This window comes from Nematolebias whitei, chromosome 22 (assembly GCF_014905685.2).
Source record: "Nematolebias whitei isolate Nwh7 chromosome 22, NemWhi1, whole genome shotgun sequence".
Classification (NCBI taxonomy): Eukaryota; Metazoa; Chordata; class Actinopteri; order Cyprinodontiformes; family Rivulidae; genus Nematolebias; species Nematolebias whitei.
In genome coordinates this window covers 32,092,914-32,112,094 of record NC_056519.1, presented here as the reverse complement: position 1 = coordinate 32,112,094, position 19,181 = coordinate 32,092,914, and the positions used below count along the sequence as shown (strand labels likewise).

The 19,181-nt window shown below is 39.1% G+C and overlaps 1 protein-coding gene across 1 annotated transcript in view; it reads left to right on the top strand.

The window, feature by feature from the left end:
- The window catches only part of gys2 (glycogen synthase 2), a 232,173-nt gene that overhangs the window by 120,650 nt on the left and 92,342 nt on the right, over positions 1-19,181 (top strand). The window contains exon 11 of the mRNA XM_037696271.1: positions 11,348-11,461. Coding sequence (XP_037552199.1) covers positions 11,348-11,461 — 114 coding nt within the window. The remainder of the gene's footprint in view (positions 1-11,347; positions 11,462-19,181) is intronic.

The following is a 19,181-nucleotide window of genomic DNA, read 5'->3' as shown; positions in this document are numbered from 1 at the left end:
ACGGTTTATTTTCACAAAGATTGCCTCCTTTACTCCTCTCTCAAACCATCGTTCCTCTCTGTCCAGGATGTGAACATCTTCATCCATGAAAGAGTGACCACTGGCCTGGAGATGAGTGTAGACCGCAGAGTCCTGGCCTGATGATGTTGATCTTCTGTGCTGGGCCATCCTTTTGGCCAGTGGCTGTTTAGTTTCCCCGATGTAAGACTGATCACAGCCCTCCTGACACTGAACAACATACACAACATTACTCTGTTTGTGCCGGGGGACTGGATCTTTGGGATGAACCAGTCTTTGCCGTAAAGTATTTTGGGGTTTAAAAGCCACTGGGACGTTATGTTTAGAAAATAAATGTCAGTTTCTCTGATACTCCCTCAACATATGGAATGACCACTGGTCTGGGTCTGGGTTCCTCCTTTTCACCTGTTGGCTGACTGGAATCCTGTTTGGGTTTCTTCTCTGCTTTCAGGAAGGCCCAGTTAGGATATCCACATTGCTCTAGAGCCTGTCTTGTGTGGGATTTCTCCTTCTGCCTGGCTCCTGAGCTAGTGGGGACGCTGTCTGCTCTGTGGTACAGAGTCCTGATGACTCCTAACTTGTGCTACAAAGGGTGATGGGAGTCAAACTGCAAATACTGGTCTGTGTGGGTGGGTTTGTGGTACACCTCAGTTTGCTAATGTCCTCTATCAGAGACTGAGACCTCACAGTCTAAGAAAGCCAACCTGCCATTTTTTACATCTTCTCATGTGAACTTGATGTATTTATCCACAGAGTTGATGTGGTCAGTAAAATGTTGGACTTCCTGAGATTTAATTTTAACCCAGGTGTCGTCAACATACCTGAACCAATGACTTGGTGGTGTCCCTGAAAAGGACGTCAAGGCTCTCTTTTCTACCTCCTCCATGTACAGGTTGGCAACAGTAGGAGAAACTGGAGACCCCATAGCACACCCATGTGTCTGCCTATAATATTGCTCCCCATATGTGAAGTAGGTTGACTGCAGGCACAGTTTCAAGAGTTGACACAGTTATTCAGTGGAAAGCGTGGTCCTGCTGCTCAGAGTGGTGTCTGATTTTAATCTTAAACTGACCACCTCTACTGCATCATCAACAGGAATGCACGTAAAGAGTGATGTGACGTCAGAAGAGACCATTGTTTCATCAGTCTCCATGATGACTTCCCTCACCTTATCCACAAAGTCCATGGTGTTCTGTATGTGGTGTTCTGAGCTGCCAACTAAAGGGATGAGTACAGACGCCAGATATTTGGAAACAATGCAAATGTAAACAGACTTAAGCCTACCATAGTACATTAACCTTTAACTCAAAATAAAATACAGACTTCAGTTATTTTTAACAATATTGGTCTAACATCTGTTATATTTTCAAAACTTAACCTAATATGAAATATACAGACTTATTCAAATTATAAAACAAATTATATTAAGTTTGTTGTACAACTTGTCTATAAGTTTTAGTATAATATGATAAAAACAGTTACCTTTGAGCTGCAGCTGCATCAGAGCTTCTCCCAATTGTTGTTTCATGGTGAAGTTGTGCTGCTGCTTTATCGCAAAAAAAGCTACGTGAAGGAATAACGTACATTGAATCCATCGTATTAAAAATAAACATGAACCCTTCACCTTCCACTGAGCTGTCTGATCATAAATCCTTTGTGATATAGCAGGAGATGGAGAAGGAACTCTTCGCAGCCTTTGGGGAATAAGCTGGAAGTTTGTTGCAGAGTTCGCTGGTCGGCTGCTTTGCTTTCATCTTCCGTGAATTTTGTCGTATTTCCAAAATACTGTACTGCAATTTTATTTTACACTTCTTGTCACAACAGTGCTCTTGTGAAGCTCTGTCTTTCCCCGGAACATTGTAGGATCTGAAATGATTTTTAAAGACAAAGCAGCGGGTTGAATCGCGCTGTCTCCCTCCTCCATGCTAACAGGCTCCATTCAGATAAAGGGAGCTGGCTAACTAGCTTGCTGTACAGTGGCCTACACAGCTCAATTCTACGGCGGCCGAACGGGGAGTAGGAGCGGAAAAAATATAAAACTTTAATGCATTTTAAAATTGATTTTTGGACCTTTAAAAACGATTCAGAATCGCCAGGACTAAGAATCTAGATTCATCAAAAAAACTATTTTTTTCTGCACCCCTAATAGCAACCTTAAAGTGCTGTGGTATGTAAGCATTCATTAAAGACGAATTAAGTAGATCCGAAATGTGGACATTAATTAGTGGAAATACCTCTTTAAACAGTCTGGTTGGGATGGGATCTAGCAGGCATGTGGATGGTTTGGTTGAGGTTATTATTTTTGACAATTCAGAGAGTTCAACTGGAAAAAAAACTGTCCAAACATAAATCAGGCTCTAGTGAAATTTTTAAAGTTGTCTCATTTGACAGGGGACTAGAGATAGTAGAAGGAAGGATGGTTTGAATTTTCTCTCTAATTGAAATAATTTTATTTATAAAGAATCTCATGAAGTCATCACTACTTATAGTTGTAGGGATACATGGTTCAACAGAAATGGGACTTTTAATTAATCTAGCAATAGTACTAAACAGAAATTATGGTTATTTTTATTCTCCTCTATTAAAGATGAGTAATATAAAGTTTTAGCTTTTAGCTTTTAGCTTTTTTATATGTTAGCAGATTATCTTTCCAAGCTAAATAAAATTCTTCAACATTAGTAGACATTTATTATGTAGGGATGGCAACCTTGTGTCTCTCTGCTTGTCTGATTTACATCACCCGTGTCTCATGTCCTGTTTGTGTATATACTGTAAAGTTTATCTGTTAGTCCTGTCGGTGTCGGTTCTTCGTTGGGTATTGCCAGTCCTGTCTAGTCTGATCCTGTCTGATCCAGTCCTGACCCTATTTGTAAGTTTGCTGCCATGTCAGCTTTTTGATTTGTTATTATTAAAGTATTTTATTTTGTACGTCTGCCTCCTGAGTCCTGCCTGCACAACTGGGTTCTTTCCTGTCCTGACCTACCTGAAACCCTGACATATTCTCTTCTATTAAAGATGAATAATATAAAGTTCTAGCTTTACGGAGAGCTTTCTTATATGTTAGCAGACTATCTTTCCAAATTAAATCAAATTCTTCAACAATAGTAGAGCGCCATTTTCTCTCCTGGTTTCTACAAATGTAGATGCCTTCTTGAAAGTATGTAACTCAGAATTGAACCAAGGAGCCAGTTTCCTTTGACTGATTACTTTCTTTTTCAGCGGAGCAATTTTATCAAGTGAAGTTTGCATTGAAGTTGTAAGATGATCAACTAGATGATCTAAGTCTCTGTTCTCTGATGCATTGCTCTGCAAGACAGAGGAAACATTGATGGAAGAGATTGTTTAAATTTGGTTACAGTGTTTTCTGATAAGCACCTACTAAGATGACATTTACTCTCAGTGACTGTGTAGTCATTTAATGTAAACTCAAAGGTTATTAAAAAATCGTCGGACAGAATAAGATTTGGAGGAACTATTACAAAGTCCTTAATGTCTATGCTATAGGTCAGAACTACGTCAAGGGTGTGACGATAAGAATGAGTAGATGTGCTGACATTTTGGGTAAAACCAAATAACTATTAAATTATTAAAGGCTATGCTTAAGCTATCATTTTTGACATCTAAATGAATATTGAAATCACCCATTATTATGACTTTATCAGTATTTAATAGTAAGTCATTTAAGGATTTTAAGAATTTGGACAAAAACTGAGAGTAAGCTCCTGGTGGACGATATATAACAACTAGTAAAAGTGGCTTTTCTGATTTCCATTTTGGATGAGAAAGACTGAGGGACAGTGATTCAAAAGAATCATGACTAATAACTGGTTTGGCATTAATCAATAATCCTGACTGAAAAATAGAAGCTACTCCTCCACCTCGACCAGTTGTTCTAGGAACATGAAACTTTAAATAATTAACAGGAGTGGATTCATTTATACTAACAAAATCCTCCTGTTGTAGCCAAGTTTCTGTCAGACACAATAAATCAATATGATGATCAGTTATCAGTTCATTAACTAACAGGGATTTAGAGGAAAGAGATCTGATGTTCAATAATCCACATTTGATGAATTTATGATTTTGCTCTGGTAAAGTAACTGTGTTTATTTTAATAAGATTGTTATGGTTTATATTTTTAGAGCTAATTTTTGGTTTATTGAATTTGAGCCGTGGGCGAGTTGACACTGTTTCAATGTGGGTGTGGGTGGGTAACAGAGGAGAAGCAGGAGAGAGGTGTGGAGGACTACAACTCTACTTCCTGGACTGGACCCTGGGTTGTCAATAATTTGGGGGATAAACAAAATCAGCCATATTTCTAGGAAGAAGAGCAGCTTTGTCCAAAGTGGGATGGATGCCATCTCTCCGTATCAGACCAGGTTTTCCCCAGAAAGAACTCCAGTTATCTATGTAGCCCACATCATTGTCAGAACACCACTTGGACACCCAGCGGTTAAACGATGACATATGGCTAAACATGTCATCGCTGGTCAGGTTGGGGAGGGGGCCAGAGAAAACTACGAAGTCTGACATGGTTTTAGCAAAGTCACACACCGAAGCAACATTAGTTTTAGTGACCTCCTATTGGCGTAACTGGGTGTCATTACGGCCAACGTGAATAACAATCTTACCGTATTTATCCTTAGCCTCAGTCAGCAGTTTCATATAAGATTCAGTGTCACCCGCTCTGGCCCCCGGAATGCATTTAACTATGGCTGCTGGAGTCCTTAAAGCCACGTTTCGGACTATGGAGCTTCCAATAACCAGGGTCTTCTTTTCAGCAGGTGTGTCACTGAGCGAGGACAATCGATTTGAAATGTGAACGGGTCGGTGGTGAACTGGGGGCTTAGCCTTAGCACTATGCTTTCTCTGGACCATCACCCAGCTGGCCTAGGGTCCCAGCTGCTCGGGGTCTGCTGGAGGACTGCTAAGGGAGCTAGTCTCTGTGGTTCTGCACTGTCTAAAGGGACCTGGCTTGTTACTCATTTTTCTACAGCGTGGAGCTGAGCTTCCAGTTCAGACAGCCTCTCCTCCAAAGCTACCATAAGACTAGATTTGTTACATGTATCATTACCACTAAAGGAGGCAGAGGAATAACTAAACAGCAGACATGGGGAAGAAGTGAAAACAGAGGAAGCCAGGAGAGAGGCAGCAGCCATGCTAAGCTAACGCTAGCAAGAGCTAGCAGATCCCAATACACCAATAAAAACCGAGAAGGGTTGAAAGATAAAAATGTGTTTCAAACACTATTCAACAGTAGAAAACAACTGTACTGAGGGTGTTTGTGAACTAGAATGAACAACTGTGCAAAAGACAGATAAATCCCAAAAACAATAGACAACTCGAGCAAACAATTCACTCGTGCTACCAACAGACAAACAGGAAGTGACACAATACGTCTCACCACGAACGTGCAACGTCACGTCTGATGCTGTCTCTTGTTCAAGAGTGGCTTGACATAAGGAATGCAACAGCTGAAACCCATGTCTTGCATACATCTGTGTGGTGGTTCTTGAAGCACTGACTCCAGCTGCAGTCCACTCTTTGTGAATGTCCCCCACATTTTGGAATGGGTTTTGTTTCACCATCCTCTCCAGGGTGCGGTTATCCCTATTGTTTGTACACTTTTTTCTACCATATCTTTTCCTTCCCTTTATCTCTCTATTAATGTGCTTGGACACAGAGCTCTGAACAGCCAGCCTCTTTAGCAATGACCTTTTGTGTCTTGCCCTCCTTGTGCAAGGTGTTAATGGTCGTCATTTGGACAACTGTCAAGTCATCAGTCTTCGCCAGGATTGTGTAGCCTACAGAACTAAACTGAGAGACATTTTAAAGGCCTTTGCAGGTGTTTCAAGTTAATTAGCTGATTAGAGTGTGGCACCAGGTGTCTTCAATATTGAATCTTTTGACAATATTCTAATTTTCCGAGATACTGAATTTGGAGTTTTCATTAGTTGTCAGTTATAATCATCAACATTAAAATAAATAAGCATTTGAAATATATCAGTCTGTGTGTAATGAATGAATATAATATACAAGTTTCACTTTTTGAATGAAATTACTGAAATAAATCAACTTTTCATGATATTCTAATTTTATGACCAGCACCTGTACTCTTCATTCTCTTTCATTCTCTTCATTCATTGTCTCTTCAAAGTACTCCTTCCATCTTCCCATCACACTCTCCTCACTTGTTAAACATTAGCATTCCTATCTTTAACAAGCCTAACCTGCTGCACATTCTTTCCAGCCTGATCCGTCTTTCTCACCAATTGGAAGAAATCCTTCTCGTCCTTAGTCCAGCCTCCCATACAACTCATCATATGCCTTCTGCTTTGCCTTTGCTACCTCCCTCTTTGCTCTACACTGCATCTCATATTCCTGTCTCCTCTCTTTAGTTCTCTCACTGTCATATTTCTTCTTGACTAACCTCTTTCTTAGAATAGCATCCTGCATTTCACTATTCCACCACCAGGTTTCCTTATCATCCATTCTCTGTCCAGATGACGCACCAAGTACCTTCCTATCTGTCTCTCTAATTACTGTTGCTATTGTAGCCCAGTCATTTGAAAGCTCTTTCTACCACCCAGAGCCTTTAATAGCTCCTCTCTGAATTTCTCACAACATTCTTCCTTCTTCAGCTTCCACCATTTGGTCTTCTTCTCTGATTTTACTTTTTCTCTTCTTTACAACAACAGTCATTCTACACACAACCATCCGATGCTGTCTGGCCACGTTCTCCCCTGCCACAACCTTACGGTCTCTAATATCCCTCAGGTTTTCTCTTCTACACAGAATATAGTCAACCTGTATACTCCTTCCTCCACTCTTATAGATCACTCTGTGTTCCTCCATCTTTTGGAAACAAGTGTTGACTACAGCCATTTCCATTCCCTTGGCTAAATCTACCACCATCTGTCCTCCCTGGTTTCTTTCCTTGACACCAAGCCTACCCATCACTTCCTCATCCCCTCTGTTTCCTTCACCAACATGTCCATTCAGGTCTGCTCTGATCACCACTCTCTCCAACCTGGAAATACTCTCTATTACTTCATCAAGATCTTTCCAAAATGTATATTTCTCTTCCACTTCACATCCAACCTGTAGAGCAACCATTGACAATGTTTAGCATCAGACTTCTACTTCTACCTTCAGACACATCAGCCTATCTGACACTCTTTTTTTTACCTCTATTACATTCTTTGTCAATTCCTCCTCCAGGACCACCCCTACTACATTTCTCTTTCCACACCATGTAAAATATTTTGAACCCTGATCCAATGCCGCAAGCCTTGCTGCCCTTCCACTTGGTCCCTTGAACACATAAAAACATCTACCTTCCTTCTCTGCATCATGCCAGCCAGCTCTCTACCTTTGCCCGTCATTGTCATTGGGGCGGCTGTGACTGAGTGGTTAGAGCAGTCGTCCTCCAATGCGAGAGTTGGGGGTTCGAATCCACCAGCAGTCACATGTCAAAGTGTCCTTAGGCAAGACACTGAACCCCTCATAGCCTCTGATGTGTGTCCCATCAGTGTATGAATGTGATCTAAAGCACTGATTAGTCTCTTTAGAATGATTTGTTCAATTAGCTTTGTAGTGATCTAGTAGAGTGCTGTATGAATGGGTAAATGAGGACACAGATTGTAGTGTAAAGCGCTTGGAGTGTCTTGAAATAAGATAGAAAGGCGCTATATAAGTACAGTCCATTTACCATTTACCATTGTACCCACATTTAGGGTTGCAATCCTCAGTCCTACATTCTTGACTTTCCTCTTCTCCCACTTTCTCCTGACACGATTCCCTCCTCATGGTCTTCGACTAACAATTTCCACACAATTTCCAAGGCACCCTGTTTGTCCACAGCACCAGTGGCAGTTGTTAACACGGTACTTGACCGATCCAGCATCTCGATCATGTGGTTTAGATAAAGTTGCATATTAGTTTTGGCAAAAGTGTTTTATGTCAGATGCCCTTCCTGACACAACCCTCACCATTTACCTGGGCTTGGGACCAGCACAAGCAGTGACGTGCAGTCAGGGGAGGCAGGTGAGGCTGTGTCATCATAACAAGTAAAATATTACTGACAATGATAAGAGAAAATACATTTGACCACTTGACTGTTCTACAAATATGTTTCAAAAATTTGTTTTCTGAATTATTTCAACACTTCAATGGTCAAAATAGCAGAATTTTGCATTTCCTGTTTAAAAATGCTGGGTGAGGCAGTGTAGTGCTCTGGTTCACCTCTGGGGGCGCTGTGTCATATACAATATATGAAGTCAGTGGTTGGAGCATGTCCATTGCTGTCTCTCTTTATGTTGCCAATATACATGTTTGATTATACATGCGCTGCACATGTTGGTGTTCTACAGTCTGTCTAATATATTGAATGAATGGGTGTGATATATTTCTGCTTTCTAATCAGTCATAATGCACGCCGAAAAACACGAGAGGTGCAGCAGAATATACCTTGCCACACCGATAGGGGGCAGTGCTGCCCCATAAGGACAATGAAGCAGGTGCAGTCATAGACATATGTCTGTGGGTGCAGTCTCTGTGTGTTCTTCTGTTACACCGAGGTGCAGCAGAGGTGAAGCAAATGGTACACTCATTTAATTTTGTTTAGACAAAATGGAAGATCATATCTCAAAACTAAAGGATTTTTAAATTGGATGAGTCATACACATAAAACAAATGGATTAAAACACAATAAAATACATTAATCATGAAGGCAATGCTGTTTTTGACACAGCCAGAGTTTAGTCTGTTTTTTTAAACATATTGAATCTGGTCGCAAACTTTAAATTGACAGAGTGAGTCCCAAACTGTGGATCCTCTCGCAGAGGTTAATGGTTTGGGTGCAAGTCCATTAAGCATGTGAAGATCAATAAAAAAATAATAATTTATAAAATTGGAAAATTCTAGAATATCAAACTTAGCTAAATATTACAATGATAAAATCTGATTGGCTTTTGGTATAAAACCTTCAAGGCCTGATTGTAGAGACTTTCCAATGGTTTAAGTATAGTTTGGTGAGTCTGTGACCAGACAGTCGCTCACTCAGTCGGTCAAGAATCAGACTCAGAATAAGCTTTATTATCATTTCACCGAGATACAACGAGAACATACCATACCATTTTATTTATAGAGCACTTAAAACAGCGACAAGACCAACCAAAGTGCTGTACAGACAGAACAACAGGTAACACACAAAGCAATATACAAAATGAAGTAAATCAGAATATAGACAAAAAAACAATGCAGATAATGACGACAAACCAGTGTGGAGCATACAGGATCAAAACACAGATCATCTGGTGTTGAATTCTACTGAATAGTAGTGGGTTTTTAAACGGGACTTAAAAACCGAGAGGGAGGGACCTGTCTGACAAGCAGAGGCAACTCGTTCCAAAGTCTTGGTCCTGCTACAGAGTCATGTACATGCAGTCGTCCGGAAGATGGGCCGAGTGCACGAAGCTGCTACTGAACTAAGCATGGCCTTTCTTATCTTTATCAGATTAATAATCTTAGATAGGAAAAGGGGAAGAACCATGAGGGTAGATTCTCATGAATTGCCTCCCCCTTACGGTTTAGCTTGTAAACCAGATGATTCAGAGTTCCTACAGCAAGAACCAAACCTTCACACTGACTCGGAAGCTTTGCCATGGCTGAAATTGCTGCTGATGTCTTCTGCAAAAGTTGATAAAACAGAGCCCCGCTGATGCCAAAAAGCAGAGTCCCTGTAATCATGAATCCAAATATGTAAACGTCTTCAACATCCTCCTGAGGCAGGACTGAGAGGCACATCAGCTGCCACACTCCCCACGGGTCCATGATGTGACCCACAGCGTGCATCTCAGCTGGACACGCAGGCTCTCCAGGACCTTGTCGTTTTGTTGAAAAAATCTTATAAATAGAGTTGAACGCCCACGATACCAAATCCATAATCTTAATTTACTTTTGGGAGATGTGAACCAGGTACTTCAGACACACAGAAAGCAGAGCAGGAGGAAGGAAAAACGGGGAAGGAAAGACAGAAGCAGCCACCTCAATCAAAGCCAGGGAGGGGAAAAAAAAGAATCACAGAGTTGAAGAACATCTCTGCACAATGAAGTGTCAAACATTTTCTAATAATTTTAAAACAATTTATATTGAAATATACTGTAAGTTTCTATTTTGGGTTCATAGATGTGAGCATCTGATTCCAGATAGTCAGTGCTTTACCTGTCACAAAGCTCACCGCTCGTCACTGGGCATGAGAGAGATACACTGGCTTGCACTCCCTTGTGGCTGTTCTCTGTTTTTAATGGTCACTAAAGCAAACCACTGACTCATACACTCATAATGTCAGATCTTTTCACTTCATGCTTATACTGTCCTGACAGTTAAAAAGACTTGACGCTTTACATTGGACAGTTAAATCTTGTCAATGGTTTTGATGGCCAGAAGGTTGTGGTCGTTTACCATTGGGGTGGCAGTAGTGTTCTCTGGCCCTGTGTGAAGCATGGTGGCAGTGTATCCATTATGCCCCCCCACCCACACACACACACACACACACACAGTGTGACACAGGACTGGCTCCACTGACCTCATATCTAGGCTACGACCATAAATGTGACAAAGTTAAGTGACAACTTAACACAAATTTGTTATCTATAGCTGCATTCTGAATAGATACACATTTCTGACAATGAGAGTAAATAGAGCATAGTGAGGGCACAGAGACACAGAGATGCAGCAAATAACAGAAATAAACTATTTGATGAGTATCATGAGTATATTAATGTCATTACTGCATTCAAACTTAAAAAGATTTTCCAACTTTGTAGTGATCCAGCCACAATCTGATAGGTCATGTAGATTGTGGAGAGTATAGCAAGGTATTCATCATGTGGGAGACTAAAGCATATAATTATGTTTCATTCATTCAACCTTTATTTAAACAGGTTAGTCCCATTGAGACTTGGGGTGCTCATTTACGAGAGACTTGACTTTAACAAAGAATGATGACAACAGTAGACAACAAAGACAACAGTAGGCAATCATCAAAGAAAGCATATACCATACCATACCATTTTATTTATAGAGAACTTAAAACAGCGACAAGGCCAACCAAAGTGCTGTAAATTGAGATAAATAAATGAAAGAAAATGGTATGAAAACAAAACAAAAACAGCTAGACTGTAAAGTTAAAGTATGTAATTAGTTGAAAGGAATTAGCAAATGATTTCCCTTGTACCATCTGCTTTGAATAACCTGTTATACATCATAATGTTTGTTTCTGTCTCCTGAGTTTGTTTCATTTTCTTCCTTCTGCCTTATGGCTCAGAGACACAGTCTTCCCCCTGTGACGACTCACAACATGCTGGACGACTCCACAGATCCCATCCTGTCCAATGTCAGACGCATCGGCCTCTTCAACTCAAGAAACGATCGAGTCAAGGTGGGCCAGACATCCTCTATATTTACTTGCTATTGTAGCATTTGGCTGATTTATTAACTAAGAAAGTATCAGTTGGTTAAATAGAAATAACAACTATAGTAATTGTAGAGTGTGTTCCAACTACAAGGGGATCACACTCTTGAGCCTCCCTGGTAAAGTCTATTCAGGGGTTCTGGAAAGGAGAGTCCGTCGAATAGTCGAACCTCAGATTCAGGAGGAGCAGTGCGGTTTTCGTCCTGGTCGTGGAACACTGGACCATCTCTTCACCCTCAGCAGGGTTCTGGAGGGTGCGTAGGAGTTTGCCCAACCAGTCTACATGTGCTTTGTGGACTTGGAGAAGGCGTTCGACTGCGTCCCTTGGGGAACCCTGTAGGAGGTACTCCGGGAGTATGGAGCACCAGGCCCTTTGATATGGGCTGTTAGGTCCCTGTATGACCAGTGTCATAGCTTGGTCCGCATTGCTGGCAATAAATCAGGCTCGTTTCCGGTGAGAGTTGGACTCCGCCAAGGTTGCCCTTTGTCACCAATTTTGTTTATAACTTTTATGGACAGAAGTTCTAGGCACAGCCAAGGTGTTGAGGGAATCAGTTTTAGTGACCTTAGAATCGTGTCTCTGCTTTTTGCAGATGATGTGGTCCTATTGGCTTCAGGTCATAATCTACAACTTTCACTGGAGCAGTTCGCAGCAGAGTGTGATGTGGCCAGGATGAGGATCAGTTTCTCTAAATCTGAGGCCATGGTCTTAAGCCGGAAAAGGGTAGAGTGCCCTCTCCGGGTCGGGGAGGAGGTCCTGCCCCAAGTGGAAGCATTCAAGTATCTTGGAGTCTTGTTCACAAATGAGGGAAAAATTGAGCGTGAGGTCGATAAGCGGATAGGTGCAGCATCTGCAGTGAAGCGGGCACTGTACAGGTCTGTCGTGGTGAAGAGAGAGCTGAGTCAAAAGGCGAAGCTCTCAATTTACCGATCGATCTACGTTCCTACCCTCATCTATGGTCATGAGCTTTGGGTTGTGACCGAAAGAAGGAGATCTCGGATACAAGCGGACGAAATGAGTTTTCTCCACAGGGTGTCTGGGCTCTCCCTTAGAGACAGGGTGAGAAGCTCGATCATCCGGGAGGGACTCAGAGTAGAGCCGTTGCTTCTCCACGTCGAGAGGAGCCAGTTGAGGTGGCTTGGGCATCTGGTTAGGTTGCCTTCTGGATGCCTCCCTGGTGAGGTGTTTTGGACACGTCCCACCGGGAGGAGACCCAAACACAGAGCTGCAGTAAAACCTGCTGATTCCAACAGTGGAGATATGTTTAAATCCATTTGGAGTAGATAGAGCAGACCAGAACAGAAAACTGAGGAGAAAAAAAACAGGACATTTTTGTCATCATGGTAGGATCTTATTTAAGCACTTCTGTGGTGATTGTGTGTGGCTGTGATAGTTCAATGGTTAAATCAGATGTCTTGTAATCAGAAGTCTGTGGGCTTGATCCGTACTTGTAACGTGTATGAATTGGTGATGATGTATCTTATCATCTTTTCCCTTTAATATTACGTTTTCTTCCCTGTTTCTTTAATTATTTTATTTTTATTATTACACCTTTATCTAACCAGATAAAAACCCATTGAGATCAAGACCTCTTTCACAAGGGTGACCTGGCCAAGAACAGGCAACAGCAGCACACATCATAAAAAACAAAACAAGTAGCAAGATTATGAAGACTTCAGAAATATATAAAAATATAAAACATACAGTATAACAGTAAATGGCAATAATTATTTAAAACAATGACAATTTAAGATCTAAAACACAGGCACTGTTGACAAGATATCATTTGTCGTTTTTTTTAAAGTTTGCAAAAAGCACTCAAAGTAACAAGTTCTGTCAGTTTTAATTCAGCTTGCAAGGCATTCCAAGCTGAGGGGGCAGAAAAGCTAAAAGCTTTCTTGCCCTTTTCTGTTCGCACATGAGGAACATGAAGATGCAAACAGTCCTTAGAGCGTATTGCATAACTACTGTCCATTCTTTGTATAAAAGTACATAAATAATGTGGAAGAATGCCAATAAGAGACTTATAAACCAAAGTCATCCAATGCACATGTCGCCTGTTAAACAGGGAAGACATATTGGTTTTAAGATAGAGATCACAGTGATGAGTAAGGTAGCTAAAACCAGTAATAAATCTTAATGCACAGTGGTACACTGGATTCAATGACTGTAGACAACTGCTTGAAGCACACATATAAACATCGCTATAGTCAAGTACTGGGAAAAAAGTAGCTGTGATCAAAAGCTTCCTTGCTCTAAGGGAGAAACATGATTTGTTTCTAAAGAAGAACAAGAGCTTCATCCTTAATTTGGAGATTAGGTGTTTCACTTGAGATTTAAAAGAAAGCTCCGAGTCGATAATTAAGCACAGGTATTTATAACAGGAGGCCCTCTCGAGAACTTTACCTTGGGAAGTTTTTATTAGAGGGATATTCTCCAATGGGACAGATACATTTGAAAAAAACCAACAACATTATTTTAGATTTATCAGCATTTAAGACCAATTTTAGTTGCTCAAGACGAATCTGCACCTCATCAAAAGCAGCCTGTAAGAATTTAAGTGCCTGATCAATTACTGAAATTTCATCAAGGATTGGCTCTGAGCCCCTTCTTCAAGGATTCAAGGATTTAAGGTTTTTAGTTGTCATTCACACCCCATGTGGTACATGTGGTGGAACGAAATTATGTACACAGGGTCCCAGTTACATCCAACAATAAAATGGAAAATAGAAACAGCAATAAGATCTAAGGTATGAACCAAGAAAAACATCAACTAAATATACACTAAGCACTAGCAGCAAAAAAACATAAAAACATTATGCCGAACAGCATCACGAACATGAGTCTGTGTGAGCAGATGAGCACGTATGAACACAGCAACATGAAACAGATCAGCAGCAACATGAAACAGATCAGCAGCAACATGAAACAGATCAGCAGCAACATGATGTGATTTTTTTTCACAATTTTTTTCTTTTTTTCTTGTTTGCTCTGGTGATGGACCGACTAACAGATGAGGTCAGGCAGGAATCCCTGTGGACTATGATGTTTGCAGATGACATTGTGATCTGTGGTGAGAACAGGGAACAGGTGAAAGAGAACTTGGAGAGGTGGAGGTATGCACTTGAAAGAAGAGGAATGAAAGTCAGCCGTAGTAAGACAGAGTCCATGTGTGTGAATGAGAGGGAGGAGGTGGAACAGTGAGGCTACAGTGAGCAGAGGTCACAAAGGTGCAGGACTTCAAGTACTTGGGGTCCACTGTCCAGGAACATGGGGAGTGTGGTAAAGAGGTGAAGAAGAGAGTTCAGGCAGGATGGAGTGGATGGAGAAAAGTTTCAGGAGTGATTTTTTTATTTTTATTTTTTTTATTCATTTCATTTAATTTCCAATAAAAACACAAATACAATTTCAAAAAATTAAAGAAAAACAAATATAAAATGAAAGGAAGCAGAAGAAGAAAATGTCTTATCATATCTGCTCCCTCATAAACAAAATCAATTCAAACCATCAATTTAAACATAAACCTTCATATATAATACATCAAAATACATAACTCATCAACATTTCATACTTAACAAAATAGATATTAATCAGTTATATATATTGTTCCAACAAAACAGTTTTTATCTTTTTCTTAAATATAAACATTGACTTCACCATTTTAGCATCATCTTCCAAACCATTCCACAGACTCATTCCCTGTATAGTAGTAGACCGAGCCTTTAAACTGGTTCTATACTGGGTTTAACAAAAATACCTATGCCCTTCAAATTATAACAACTCTTCCTTTTTACAAAATATGTTTGAATGTTTGATGGTAGCATGCAATTCTGAGCTTTAAACATGAATTAAAAAATATTATAATCCACCAAATCATAAATCTTAAGTATTTTCAATTGACAAAACAGAACATTAGAAGGGTGACAACACGTTTTTGTTATAATTTTTACTGCTCTTTTTTGCAGAATAAAAATAGGCTTTGTTATGGTTTTATATGCCGTACCCCAAACAGTGACACAGTAAATTAAATGCGGGACTACAAGTGTATTATATAGCAAATATAAAGCATCATTGTTTAATAAGTCCCTTACTCTGTATAATACTGCATTTGACTTAGATATTTTAATTTTTACAAGATTTATATGCTGTTTCCATGACAGTTTATCGTCAATAATTACACCCAGAAACTTTACTTCATTCACTCTACATATCTCAGTACCATCAATTTTGAGAGAAAAATCCAAAGTTATCTTTTTTTTACTAAATATCATAAAATTAGTTTTATCAACATTTAATGATAACTTATTTAATTTAAACCAATCTTGTATTTTAACAATCTCTTTGTTTATCAATTCAAACATGTTAGGAGTGCGCGGGGAACCCAGATGATATGAGACCCAGAACGAGGCAGACACAAGGGGAATACAAAATAACAGTGTTTATTATTTACAGTGAGTTTAAATCACATCCACTGGCTGCTGGTCTGAGGCTCCTGGAAAGAGGGACGACAGGTTAATGGCTGTCCAACGGGGAAGGCTCAAGTTGATTGTTAAGGAGTGTGTTTGTCCTTACAGTCCAACCCGAAGGGAGAGCTGGTCCTTCAGTCCAAGGCGAGCGAGCAGCAGAGGGGAATCCAACAGAGTCCAAAGGGGAACGAGGAAGGCTGGCACTGGAGGCAAAGAGGCACGAGGAATACCTGAGAGGCCTAGGATCCAAATCAGGTCACGAGGGAAATCCAAAGAGCACGAGGAACCAGGAAACTGGAAAAAAGAGCAAAAGGTGAACAAATTCTTTTCACCAAGACATTTGCCTCACAACAGTACAATACCATAAGAGGTGATATGCTCCAGCGTTGAATCACACCGGACTGCAGCCTTAAGTAGATGGAGAGGCTCATCAGGCTGATGGCCGCCAGGTGTTGGTAATCAGCGGCCATCAGCAAGGCAGGCTGCAGGCAGTGGGATCCTTACAAAACATCTGTTCCATATTTTTACCCAAATAGAAAAACGTTGTATCGTCAGCAAATAAAACACATTTGAGGATGTCAGATACTTCAATTAAATCATTTACATATAAAATAAACAATTTAGGTCCAAGTACTGAACCTTGTGGTACTCCACATAAAGTTCTGCATAAATTAGATCTTACATCATCCATCTGAACAAACTGCTTTCTATCCCTCAAATAACTGCTTATCCACTGTAAAGCAAGACCTCTAACACCATACTGATTTAATTTATCAAGCAGAATGGTGTGATCAATAGTGTCAAATGCCTTTTTTAAATCCACCAATATACTTATACAATGTTGTTTTTTATCAATCGCTGTAATAATTTGTTCAATCAACTCCATAAGAGCTAAGGATGTTGAACAATTTGATCTAAAACCATATTGACTATTACTTAAAATATTATTTTTTTCAAGAAATGTATCTAATCTGGTCATAAACAATTTTTCGAGAATTTTAGAGAATTGTGGCAATAAGGATATAGGCCTATAATTACTAAATACACGTTTGTCACCATTTTTAAAAAGAGGAACTACTTTAGCTATTTTCATTCTGTCTGGGAATATACCTTTTGAGAATGATAGATTACAAATATACGTAAATGGTTCAATGACATGACTTATTATTTCCTTTACTACCACCATATCCATATCTTCACAATCCTTTGATCTTTTGTTAGCAAATCTATTGACAACCTTCATTTCCTCCTCATCTGTTTTACCCAAAAACATACTGTTAACGCAACCATTACTTAAATAACTTACTTTTTTTCCACATTAGGAATCATAGCTGCAAGGCTAGACCCAACATTAACAAAATAATTATTAAATCCATTAACAATTTCATCATCATCATGGATTTCCACATCATTCTCTACAAAATTTTGTGAAAGTCTCGTTCTCATTTTATGCGTTTTCAAAACATTATTTATTACTCTCCAAGTTGTACGCATATCACCACTACATTCATGTAGTGATTTACTATAATATTCCCTCTTGTGTTTCCTTATGATCCCAACTAATTTGTTTTTGTACTTTTTATATTTTTCTTCAGCCTTTTGAGTTTTCGATTTCAAGAAACACGAATACAGATGATTCTTTTTTTTACAAGCATTTCTCAATCCTTTCGTCATCCATGGTTGATCCACTGTATCTTTCTGTACATCATTTTTTAGCATACAATTTATTTTTGTACAAGACCTCTAGAATCGTCATAAATTCATCATATGATTTGTTCACATCATCTACATATACATCATCCCATTTTTGTTTATCCAACTCATCTTTTAATTTGTTCAATGCTTTTTTTGAAGTGTTTATTATTTTGTTCTTTCTTATAATTGTTTTAACTATATCATAATCATTCTTATAAATAGTGAAAACTGGTAAATGATCACTGAGATCTGCCTTCAAAATACCACTCAGCACATCACCCTCTGTTACATTTGTAAAAATATTATCAATTATTGTAGCACTTTGATTTGTGATTCTTGTAGGATTTGATATTAATGGACAAAAATTTAAACTATACATTGAATTTATGAATGTACTTATGTTTTTTGAATCAGTGATGTTTCCCAAGTCAATATTGAAATCTCCACATAAAAAAAAACTTTTTTATTTCTTCTCTTTTCTAGCAACTCCAATATTTTATCAGTGAATAGCTCAATATTTGAGGATGGAGATCGATATACACAACTTATTATGATGTTCTTTCCATTATTTTTTATTATTTCTATTGTTATCATTTCCAACATATTTTCCACAATTATTGACATTTCGCTAATCAATTTGCATTTTATTTCATGGTTTATAAATATAGCCACACCTCCACCTCTTTTGTTTTTTCTGTTCATATGATGTAATTCATACCCTTCAATAAAAGCATTATTTATATTTCCTTCATTTAACCATGTCTCAGATAATGTTATTATTTTGAAAGTCTTATTTAACCCTTTTAAATAATCTGAAATGTTTGATATGTTTGCATTTAAGCTTCTACAATTTAAATGCACAATAGAAAGATCTTCGTTAGTTGTGTTTATATCATTAAACTGATCATCATTATAATATATACTTTCATTTCTAAATGGAAAAACATTTCTGTCAATCTCATCTTCAACATTGAATTCTGATTCATCATACGTCATTGTGTAGTGAGATAGGTCGGTTAGCTTCGTTTAGCTTCGGAGCTCCACTACACGTTATAATATCTGGACTAGTTCAAGTACTTGATATTATACTTAATTTAAACGGGTTCTCTCTTTTTCGAGCTACTTGACAGATATGTGACAGAGATACTGTGTGGGAGATGGTTTAATCAGTGACGTGAGACGTTAATTTTCTTTGACCTATCAAAATGAATGTGGTCATTTATTAACAGAATCAAAATTTAACATCAAACATTGTACACGTGATTATTCTGATTGAAGCAATAACACAGCTTAACTAATTACAACAGACATTTATGAAAATATCTGGATGATTTACTGGCAAGGTAGAAGAGTTTTAAAGATGGGAAATGAGGGAGTTTAAATGGAGAGAAAAGATGTGTGAGGGAAAATGTGTCGACGAAGAACGGCACCCTCCATCCGAACCCAGCTTAACCCACGGTGCACTTCGCAGTTGAAGATGTAAGGAACTCTCGTGAGGGTTTGGACCAAGATCACAACACAACAG